This window comes from Malurus melanocephalus, unplaced genomic scaffold, assembly GCF_030028575.1.
Source record: "Malurus melanocephalus ecotype Western Australia unplaced genomic scaffold, MMel_1.1 scaffold_977, whole genome shotgun sequence".
Taxonomy (NCBI): Eukaryota; Metazoa; Chordata; class Aves; order Passeriformes; family Maluridae; genus Malurus; species Malurus melanocephalus.
This window is the reverse complement of record NW_026624209.1, coordinates 33,053-44,771: the sequence shown is the minus strand read 5'-3', so window position 1 is coordinate 44,771 and position 11,719 is coordinate 33,053. Positions and strand designations below refer to the sequence as shown.

The 11,719-nt window shown below is 44.8% G+C and overlaps 1 protein-coding gene across 4 annotated transcripts in view; it reads left to right on the top strand.

Moving 5' to 3' along the window:
- Nucleotides 1–11,719, top strand: part of CACNB4 (calcium voltage-gated channel auxiliary subunit beta 4) — a 53,342-nt gene that overhangs the window by 23,606 nt on the left and 18,017 nt on the right. For all 4 annotated transcript variants that reach the window (XM_057386503.1, XM_057386504.1, XM_057386505.1 and 1 more), the window contains exons 2-8: nt 1,489–1,608; nt 1,834–1,956; nt 6,011–6,141; nt 6,895–6,971; nt 7,841–7,860; nt 7,973–8,053; nt 9,762–9,820. In XM_057386503.1, coding sequence (XP_057242486.1) covers nt 1,489–1,608; nt 1,834–1,956; nt 6,011–6,141; nt 6,895–6,971; nt 7,841–7,860; nt 7,973–8,053; nt 9,762–9,820 — 611 coding nt within the window. The remainder of the gene's footprint in view (nt 1–1,488; nt 1,609–1,833; nt 1,957–6,010; nt 6,142–6,894; nt 6,972–7,840; nt 7,861–7,972; nt 8,054–9,761; nt 9,821–11,719) is intronic.

The window sequence follows — 11,719 nt, the reverse complement described above, 5'->3', positions numbered from 1 at the left end:
CTGGAGCCCCAGGAGCAGCTGAGGGAGCTGGGAAGGGGCTCAGCCTGGAGAAAAGGGGGATCAGGGGGGACCTTGTGGCTCTGCACAACTCCCTGACAGGAGGGGAGAGCCGGGGGGATTTGGGATCTGCTCCAGGGAACAGGGACAGGAGGAGAGGGAACGGCCTCAGGCTGGGCTGGGGATGGGCAGGGGGGACATCAGCAGGAATTTCTCCATGGAAAGGGCTGTCGGGCATTGAGAGGGATGAGAGGTTCTGTGAGGAGGCCTGGCCTGTGCTGTGGTTCCCTGGTCTCTGCTCCATCCCAAGGGAAGCAGAAAGAGCAGGATGTGTGGGTTCAGCTGGGAAGAGCTGAGTGCTGCCAGCTCAGGACCCTCAACTCTYGTGTCTTCCCAGCTCTCTGTAGGTCCTGGAAGGAATTTAATGTTAAAATCCCAGCTGTGGGTTAACTCCCATCAGGCAAATCCTGTTCCTGGCCTGGAGGAATTCTGCCMTTCCCAGTGACAGGGAGGTTGTGAGGATGGAACAAGGAGAAAATTCTCCTCTGTGGTCCATGGGCAGAACTCTTGAGAGGGATGTGGGTTCACGTGGATGGCCCTGGATCCACAGCAGTGGCCGTGTGTTCACAGCAATATTTAAGAATATGTGATTTTACATGGACAGTGAGAATATTGACTTGCACAGTAGAAATTTGTCCCTGTGCTGCAGGATATAAATCAATGTGAGGGAGAAAAATGAAGGCTGTAATGAAGGTCTCTGCTGGAATTGGCTCTGTCTAGAGCCACGGATTGATCAGGAATGAACATTCCCTGAGCTGCAGGGTTAAAGCCCTGCCTGTCCTCTGGCTCCACACACACATAATGATCAGGTGGGTGGGATGCTGGAGTYAGGCTGAGCTGTGCAAAGACAGGAACCACTCCACACTTCAGGGGTTGCCAGGTATCSTGAATAATCTCCAAATAATGGCAAAAAATCCAACTGTGGCAGCACTTCCTTCYCCCCTCACAGGCTGATGCTCTCTGCTGCTGTCTGAACGTGCTGGTTTCATGTTGTATCAACACAGAGTTGTGGTTTTGGCCTCTTGAGCAGCTGAAAAAATGTCATTTTTTGCCATTTTTACCCTTGGAAACCCAGAACAAAGTTCTGTGTATGGTAACAAAGCTCTTACACAATGGAGYGTATTCATGGGGAGGGATGATTCAAACCAAGCTATTTAATTCCTTAATTATATTTGATGTGACCTAACCCTTGACAATCCCGAGTCTAAGGTTGTCAAACAGGATTTAAATAAAAGACTTTTGGACAGTGCCCACAGCTGRGCTGGATTTCACTGTGTCAGTAAAAAAGTAAAGGAGAGAGGTTTCCTCAGGACTTTGGTCTGTGTAAAACCCACTCCAAAAAAAACCTGAAGAAACAAAGTAATTTTCAGTTTGCCTGGGGAAGGGGTTTTTATTCCTTCTCTGTGTTTTCTTACCTGAATTTCCTTTCAGGGCTCAGCAGATTCGTACACGAGCAGACCCTCGGACTCTGATGTCTCTTTGGAAGAGGACAGGGAAGCAATCCGCCAGGAAAGGGAGCAGCAAGCAGCCATCCAGCTCGAGAGGGCCAAGGTGGGTTCCTTTTCCCAGTTCCCTTCTGCCTGCTGTTAAAATCCACCAAAATTCATCATTTTGAAATAGCTGGGCAGCTGAGTCAAATTCTCCGCAGAAAATCTCTCTCTAAATGAGGATATTCTCCAGGGAGCTGAACTCTACTGGCCAGGGTGAAATCACTGCATCTGAATTTTCATGGATGAAAAGTTTGCAGTGTTTGTGATGTRTTTTTTCTGTTTGTAGTCCAAACCAGTAGCATTTGCTGTCAAGACCAACGTGAGTTACTGTGGAGCTCTGGATGAAGATGTTCCTGTCCCAAGCACTGCCATCTCCTTYGATGCCAAGGACTTCCTACACATTAAAGAGGTAAAACCATGGAAARGGAATCATTTTGCAGGCCAAGGGCTTTGATTTGAGCAGCTGAGCCATATCCATGAGAGCAGGGGAGGATGAGGTGGTTCTTCAGCTTTCCTGGAGCTCCTGCACTTTAGGAACACTTGGTGTTACCAATTTATTATCACACAGGAAAGAAAAAATACTCTTTAAAGTGTGGGTTCAGATTTTTCCCATCAGAGTGMATTTCTGATGGATCAGAGATGGTGCAGTAAAAAGGGATTCCAGGGATAGCACCAGGTCAYACCAGGTCACACCAGGCCTTCAGAAAACACCAGCCAGGCTCCCTTTCAGGGAGGAAGTGACACTTAAAATAATACAGCAAGAAAAGAAAATCCTGAAGAGGACAGATGCAAAAACAAGGGGGAAAAATGGGAATAAATGAGCCCTGAGTATGGCTTTGGTAGAGAAAATTGCATTTTATTGCATGCTGAGCATATTTTGTGCAATTTTTTATCTGAAGCGAGCCCTCCACATTTGCATAACCCCCCGTTGAGCTGTAGATTGGTGCAGAGGCTTGCAGCTTGCAAAAGCACTTTTTCATCTCTGCATTCTGGGTTTATTTTGGGGTGTTCAGTGCTCATCTGTGTCTTTCTTTGAACACGTGCTCATCATAACTCCAGAGCACTGATCTCCCTTAGACAGAGCAYATTCAGGAGGAAAACACCTGCTTCTGCCCCTCCTCTGGTTCTGGAACAGGGAATTGCTTCATATTCCCTCTCCTTGGGAGGGACAGGCAGCAAATTCCCTTTTTCCACTTTTTGATCTTGGCATCCTTAGACATGATCCCCTTTACTGTCAAGGCACTGACTGAGCTGCACATTCTCAGCTCCTTTCAGGCTGCCTTGTACATTTTTCCAGACAAGTGTCCCAAATCCATGTCTTGGCATTCCAAGAGTTGTCTTCCAAGGCCTAAACACCCGAGCTCACACTGCCACTGAGCTGTAAACCATCTGCTTTCTGCTGTTTGTCAGCTCAGCTCAGCTCAGCCTGCCCGAAGCTGTAACTCAGTAGGATTTGGGGATGGTTCCCTATGCTGAGAAAAGGCTTTGTGGGATTTGTTTGTCAGTGCTCTGGGAGGGTCTGCTTGGGCCAAAGCAACGGTTCCAGATTTGGGGATGATGCTAAGCTGGGTACAAAGCCTGGTCACCCTCAGGCAGGGTGGAAGAGCTGCAGTGAGTGAGGAGCTGCTGTTTTGTGGAGTGTCCTGTGTGTCTCATCTGTCTCCTCCAAACTATTATGTGCCTGCTTAAAGGATGGAGGGGTAACAATTACTGAGGGAGCAGAAGGAATCAGGGGCATGGCAGCCACGGGGAGGAGGAATGTGCTCCTCCCACACACTGAGAAACAGGRGAGGAAGGACCTGATGTGGATAAATCCCGTGTTCCTTGCTGCATCTTTGGCATTTGTGTGTTCAGAGCCCTCAGCATAACCCCACACTAGTTTGGAATGGATTTTAAAATGGGATAAATCCCATGTTCCTTGCTGCATCCTTGGTGTTTGTGCTCAGACACCCTCAGCATRACCTCACACTGGTTTGGGATGGAAGGGATCTTAAAATGGGATAAATCCCATGTTCCTCGCCACATCTGTGGCATTTGTGTGTTCAGAGCCCTCAGYATAACCYCACACTRGTTTGGRATGGATTTTAAAATGGGATAAATCCCATGTTCCTTCATGCGTCCATGGCTTTTGTGTGTTCAGAGCCTTCAGCATAACCCCACACTRGTTTGGGATGGAAGGGATCTTGAAATTGGATAAATTCCATGTTCCTCCTGCATCCTTGGTGTCTGTGTTCTCAGATACTCTCAGTATAACCCCACACTGGTTTGGAATGGATTTTAAAATGGGATAAATTTCGTATTCCTCACTACATCCTTGGTGTCTGTGTGCTGAGACACCCGCAGCATAACCTCACATTGGTTTGGGATGGAAGGGATCTTAAAATGGGATAAATCCCATGTTCCTCACTGTATCCTTGGCTTTTGTGTGCTCAGACACCCTCAGCATAACCTCACACTGGTTTGGGATGGAAAGGACCTTAAAATGGGATAGATCCCATGTTCCTCCATGCATCTGTGGCATTTGTGTGTTCAGACACCCTCAGCATAACCCCATACTGGTTTGGAATGGATTTTAAAATGGGACGAATCCCATGTTCCTCACTGCATCCTTGGTGTTTGTGTGCTCAGATACTCTCAGCATGACCCCACACTGGTTTGGGATGAATTTTAAAATGGGATAAATCCCATGTTCCTTGCTGCAGCCTTGGCATTCGTGTGTTCAGAGCCCTCAGCATAACCCCACACTGGTTTTTTTTGATGGAAGGAATTTTAAAATGGCTGGGGACACTTCACTGTCCCAGGGTGCTCCCAGCCCTGTCCAKCCTGGCCTTGGACATTTCCAGGGATGGAATCCACAGCCTCTGAGTTCACTGATTTCCAGCAGCAGGATGCWGGATCCTGAAGGGTTTGTCTGGTTCACAGACTGGCAGTAGTTCTGGAACTAAACCTACTTCAAATTAAGCTTTGCTTACTGCCACTGTTAAATCAAGGTCACAACAGCAGGAARAGGAAATACTTAGCTGGAATGAGAAAATAATGGACATAAAAATAAGGATGAAGAGGTTTTTCAGGGTATGAGGATTGCATTCCCTTAGTTTATTACATGTTAATATTTGTGTTTATCATGGTTAATGTTAAAACGCATGGGTTGGTAAAAAACCCATTTATTTTTCAGKGCTGGGGCTCTGTGTCTCAGTCATCAGCAGGCACTGCTGTACCTCTGACAACAGAGACATGGTGTTTCTGTGTTCCTGCAAGGACTGAAATGCCTGCAAAAGTGGGGCCAGGAGCAGTGGTGATCTTGAAGATGAGATGTCTGTGATAGCTTTTTCCTCCAGGCRAGCAAACAAAACCCATTCACTCGTGCTGCTCTTAATGACTCCAAAGCCAGTTGTGAAAAGCAATGTTTCTTTTGAACACTGAGCTGCCTAATGAAGCAGAACAGAGCAGAGGCTTTTCAGATACTTTTCTTCAAAAGCTGTGCTGGCAGCAGCTACAACAAATCCTTTTCCACTCCAATATCCAGCAGGATACTGCTTTTCATCTTTCCATCATTAGGGAGAGACCAGGCTTTCAATAAAGCAGAAARATGTGTGTTACTAAAGGTCAGTGATAAAATTAAATGCTATACTTCAGGTTTCTTCCTAAAGGTGAATTTTTCCTCAATTGTCACAACCTGTTAATAACATCCATACAAATACCTGGAAAGGAGGGAGGGAAAGTGTTAGCAGTGGTGGTGATCTTTTGTGTGGATCATTAAATATGACAAGGAACCAATAATGATGGTTCTGATGGGAAGCTGAAGGTGTTATTTTTATGTTGGACTGCTTTATGTGGCTGCTGGGAGGTTGTTTGGTGGCCTGAGCTCAGAATAATCAGTTCTGCTCATTAAATCAACCTTGAAATTAAATCAGAAGGGACAGGACAAGGGGAAACAGCCTCAACACTCTGCTCTGACTCTTCGATGTGAGTCTGGTTCTTTATCCAGCATGGAATTAAGGATTGTGGACACCAAAAAAAGGGAATTGGGGAGCTGGAGGAGGGAGTGATGGCACTGACCTGTCGCTGCTGGCCAAACAGCGACAGAAAAGAATAGCTACAAAACACACAAAAGTGGGTGAAAAAAAACAGAAAGAAAGAACTTTATCGTTGGACAAGCCTCTTTTATCCACTTTAGCAACCAGAGTATACATTTGTGTCAAACATACATTGGTCAAGAGACATCTGTTTAATTAGTAATCAGAACATAATTGGTGAGTTTGCAAAAGCTACAGTATTAGTAATGCTTATAATTTCCAGCCACTTGCRTTATCAATTCTACATTCCAGTCTCCATTTTTCAGGGATGCAGCGTTGCTCCTCCACGTAGGTTGTTAACATCCCTTTCTTTTCCCAGGCCTCAGTCATACACAATAATTGCCTGARTTTCAGAATCAGGGCCACACTGACCTGGCTGTTTTCCAGAAATACAACAATGACTGGTGGATAGGACGGTTGGTGAAGGAAGGCTGTGAGATTGGATTCATCCCGAGCCCGCTGCGCCTGGAGAACATCCGCATCCAGCAGGAGCAGAAGAGGGGCCGCTTCCATGGAGGGTGAGGCTTCTGCAAATCAGCTCAAATCCTTCCTGACACAGGGAAAAATTTTTAAAGGTCACCTGCTGCTGCTTTATTGCAGGGCATTTGCAGTGTTGGGTTTGGGATTCCCGCTGGAAATAGGGATTTGTGGAGAGCAGGCGGGGGAGATGTGAAATAAGAAATGTGTTGGACTTTGGGGAAGAGCAGTGGGGTGTAATGACAGGAATTTCTGAGAGTTTTGTGTCCTCGTGGCTTTAGGTCAACTTGGTGCTAAAATTCTCCCTAGCTTTTCTTAAAGTTGTGGCTTTTTTCTTCCTTTTTTTCCCTTCTCTCCATTTTGACCCAAACCAGACTTGTYAATTTTTGTAAGATCAGCTTTGCCATCCTTTATTCATCTTCCARCCTGAGTTTTCTGAGTCTCCACCCTGCCAGACCCAGAGGTTGCAAATCCCTTGAAAAAAGTCTGGGAGATAAACCTGGGGCAATGCTTTCAGAATGGCTGAACAGCATCCAAATTTCTTTTATCATTTTTGACACAACTTCAGAGGAAACCAGTGGGTCTCAATATACAGAAAAATTGCTGAATTCAGGGAGGTGCTGCTGGATTTCTAGGAAAAAATTCCAAGTTATAATGATAAACCAGTTCATTTTTGAGCAGTTTTGTTAGGTAATTTATGTTTATATGATTTTGTGATTCCTCGTGGRGGTTCCTCCCCAGAACCTCCCACATTTTGAGTACCTGGTGTTAATGAGGCTCTTTCTGCTCCATAGAAAATCCAGTGGAAATTCTTCTTCAAGCCTTGGAGAGATGGTTTCTGGCACCTTTCGAGCCACACCTACAGCCACAGGTAAGACAGGATTTATTTAGGGAAACCCTTGTGTTGCTAATCAGTTTTCAAAACCCTATAAGGAATATTCACGTTTCTCCCTTTGCTAAATTACTGAGATGTTTTACAGCAAAGTGCACAAGGGAGGAGAGGAAATCTATTCTAACCATGCAGGAGTTGCCAGGGGCTGGGAAAAACCTTGGGAATGGCAGCAGTTGCCCCAGAATGCCCAGTTTGATGTACAGAATGCCCAGTTTGATGCACAGAATGCCCAGTTTAATGCCCAAAATGCCCAGTTTAATTCACAGAATGCCCAGTTTAATATCTGAAATGCCCAGTTTAATGTATAAAATGCCCAGTTTAATACCTGAAATGCCCAGTTTAATGTATAGAGTGCCCAGTTTAATGCCTGAAATGCCCAGTTTAATGTTCACAATGCCCGGTTTAATGTATAGAATGCCCAGTTTAATACCTGAAATGCCCAGTTTAATGTACAGAGTGCCCAGTTTAATGCCTGAAATGTCCAGTTTAATGTATAGACTGCCCAGTTTAATGCCTGAAATGCCCAGTTTAATGTATAGAATGCCCAGTTTAATGTACAGAATGCCCAGTTTAATGCATGAAATGCCCAGTTTAATGTATAGAATGCCCAGTTTAATGTATAGGATGCCCAGTTTAATGCCTGAAATGCCCAATTTAATGCACAGAATGCCCAGTTTAATGTATAGACTATCCAGTTTAATACCTGAAATGCCCAGTTTAATGTACAGAATGCCCAGTTTAATGCAGGGCTGAGCAGAGGGAGGTGCAGAGTGAGAAAACAGTGCTTTGGCAGAGGGATTTCTGTTTGCATGGGTGTGTCTTAACCAAGTTCTCATTTGGTCTTCTAGCAAAACAGAAACAAAAAGTGGTAAGTGATTTTTTTTTCTTTCCACTTTATTTCATTGGAATTCACAATTCCCAGGATTTGCCCAGGGATGGTGCTTGGCTGATGATCTAAAGGGTTTTTTTTTTCCCTGCAGACAGAACACATTCCCCCCTATGATGTGGTGCCATCAATGAGACCTGTGGTGTTGGTGGGCCCCTCACTCAAAGGCTATGAGGTATGTACTCACAGATTTGCAATTAATTCATCTTTTATTATCTATAATCATCCTCAGTAATTCACTGTGTGGCCCAGTGCAACTGTTTATGATCATTTCAAGTGATTTAGCTGAAATAATTACCAAAAATGTTCTGTAGGAGCTGAGAGTTACTTCTGACTTGTACTGTTTCAGGCACAGTGGAAATCCATTCTTTTCAGTGCACTCATTCTTGATTAAATCAAGTTAAAAAAAAAAAGAGAATTTGTGTCTGCTACAAGAACAATTTGGAGCAGTCAAATTAATGAGCTGGACTCTACACATGAAAAATGTTCATCAAACCAGCACAAGCTTTGAACTTAATTAGCAAAAATTTCGAAGGAGCTTCCTTGTTGYTCCCCTTTTTTCACTTCATGAATAAATTCAAATATATTTGCAAAGAAACTTTGGACCCTTCTAAAAGATTCCTCCCATGGAAAATGGGCAGAGAAGGTGCCCAGATAACCAGGACAGCCTTTTTGGGCTGCTGCAGATCCAAGGGAGCATTCACCACATCCTAAATGAGCAGAGACTTGGAGCAGGGCATTTTGGGGAGCTCAACCATCCAGGAACTAAATGAACATCAAATCAAAGATACACTTCATTAAGCTTAATTAATGTTGTCAGTAATTTATAGGACATTATTAAAGACGTTGGAATGGTTTTTTTTGGGAGGCTGCAGCCCTGGCACAATGCAGTGTTYTGGCATTGTTTTTATGTGAGAGTGGCTGGAGGTGCAGCTCAGCAGGGCAGGTACTTTGTGTTCTTCTCTCTGCCTTTTAATTTGATGGGGAAGTTTTTTGACAGCAGTAAATTCCCTCTGTGCTGCACCACAGATCAATTTACCTCTCGAGTTTGGAGGGGAGAGAGGCTGTTGGTTAATAAAAACCTCTTCAAATCTGCCACCCTGTCTCTGTTTGAAAGAAAATAACACTAAACACGACACCTTGAACATAAAAATGTGTGTAGATGGTAACACAGAATATTMATTTCAATTACAGACAGTGGTCTGTATAACAGAAATGCCTGATCTTACTTTGGGGAAATTATTTTGACTGTTTTTTTTCTGACTAAATTCTGAAGGAATGAGTTTGAAGGAGAGAAAGAAACTGGCAGAGAGTCCTGGGGGCTTTGCTGAAGCTCCTGCCTGGCCTGGCAGACAAAAATTGTCAGCCTGAGTTGGCCTGGAAAGAACCAGGAGCTGCTCAGGAAATCAGAGTTCAGAGATGACAGCTCTTGGGGTTGTTATCCCCAGTGTGTTCCCATGTCCAGGAGTGGGATCATCCCATTTTCCTGCTGTTGTCCCTCTCTGGGAACACAATAAATCCCATCCCTGAAGTTTGAAGCCCTTCCTAACAATGTTCTGTAGGAAAAGCCCAAGTGATGTGTCCAAGCAGACATCCCATGTGGTTGTGTCATGTTGTGAAGCTTTGGGAATGGTGTTGGATGTGGAAGGGGGTGAGGAATGCTGGGTGCAGGTCAGCACAGGGCACACAGAGTGACAGATCTGCTCTTGGATTTATTCATGGGTTTATTGCTGAGGAGTGCCAGGAGCATGGCCCTGCAGTGGTTCTGCCCATCAGGGTGTTGATTTTTGCCTGTATCCCTGCCTTCTACTCACCTCTTTCCTTCCTTTTGGCTTCTYTCTCTCCCTGTCCACCCCCTGCTCAATCTTCTCCCCTCTGCCAAGGTGACAGACATGATGCAGAAAGCTCTCTTTGACTTCCTGAAGCACAGGTTTGATGGGAGGTGAGAAACTCTGTCCTTCTCATGCTGCTTTGCCCATGTGTTACTAACATTTCAGTCGTTGGTTGGGTATTTTTAAATGCCAGTTGCATGTTCAAAGCTGATTTTCTGCCCACCACTGAGGAGTGGGACACAGCTCAGTGTTTCTAGGGGTGCATGTCTGCATTTCTGCCATGGCTGGGGGAGGATTGATTTAGTTTAACACAAGAATCCTGCCTCAGTGTCTCCCCAACGCCTGAGAAAAATCAGCTCTTAAATATTCTTTATTTGAGATTTTATTTTCACTGCCTCAAGTAGGCAGAAATACTGAGAAAAGCTGGTTTGAAGAAGGAAATGCTGAGAAATAAAATAYAGAAAAAGGTGTGTCAGAGCTTCAGAAATGATAAGGAGGGTTCATCTGCAGCTGGAGCATCTCCTGRTGRGSTGCAGGAGGATAATTTGGATTTTCTTGCTCAGAGCACTGGCTTGGTCCATGGCATCATTTCCTTTTCCCTGGAGCTCTCAGTCCTTGTTCCTGCTGCATCTTTGGGATGTCCTGCCATTCCTTCATCCCAGGATATTCCAGCTGGGAAAGGAGCTGTCCTGGTAGAAAATAACACAGAGTCTGGTTTGAAATACCCAAACCACGGGCACTGGGACAGGGAAAATGATGTGTGCAAGAGCTGGAGCAGGATTTACAGATTTTGGGACAGAGAAAATGATGTGTGCAAGAGCTGGAGCAGGATTTGCAGATTTTGGGACAGGGAAGATGATGTGTGCAAGAGCTGGAGAAGGATTTACAGATTTTTGGGAGCAAGGAGCTGGCGGTGCTGAACTGATCCATAAACAGCTCCAAGAGAACATTTAATGATCAACTTCTGTGCGAAGTATCTCCTCCCCTGCCCTGCTCTGAGCTCAAGTGATTTTCTGGAAATCCTAATTCCATCAGCAATATTGGCAGCGGGGTCAGGTGGGAGGATGAAATTTCAGCACTGGAGAGCTCAGTGCCACCAGCAGCCTGAGACCATCGATTTGAGCTCTGAGTAACTTAGGAAAAAGCTGCTTCTTGTTCCTCCTGCCAACTTTTATGGCTTTGTGGTYTTTCTCCTCCCTCTCTTTTCTTTTTTCTTTCTTTCCATCTCTTCTGCAGTTTTGGGAGAGATCACATTACCAAGAAAGGAGCTGAGTGTCCAAGGAAGAGCCTTTCCAAAGGCTTGAGTGAAATTTTCCTCCTTTCCTGCCTCTGAATTCCCTGGGCTTTTCCAGCTCCTTCCTTTGTAACTGCAACTTCYTCTGCTGGCCAGTGAGCCAAAGACCCACAATCCATTCATTCCTGTTTTAAACTCAATTTTACTTGGCCTCTACTGGATATTCTGACAATGCATTTATTTATGTATTATTTTAAAAACCTACCTGCACTTCTTTTCAATCCTCCAGCTGATAATTGCACTTAGAGCTGGATAAATCTGTGGAAAAGCTGCTGGTCATTCCCAGCTTGCTGTTTTTTTATTATTCCTTGGCTCATCCCAGACCTCCTTCATGGATTTTCCACAAAGGGGTTGTGTGGTCTTTGCTTTATGACATTTTTTCTCTTGTCAGCTTACTCACAAAGTAAATAAATCACCTGCCTTAAGTTAAAGAGGTGCAGTAAAGCTAAACTTGAGTTAAAGCAGCACAGAGAGCTCCTTTTTCTTTCCTCCTGCTGATCCCACAGCTCCAGGTTTACTCCAGGTTTACTCCAAACCTCCCATAACTCACAGAATTTACAGCCCTGTGTAAATTTGTGCAGGAGATGGGCGAGTTGGGAGGAGAAAAGTGAATTTAAGCACTAAAGAGAGCAGCAGGAGCTCCATCCCAGAGCACAGGGAATAGGAAACACTTCCCAGTTACCCAGCACTCCTCTTCATTTATTCCTCAGTGATG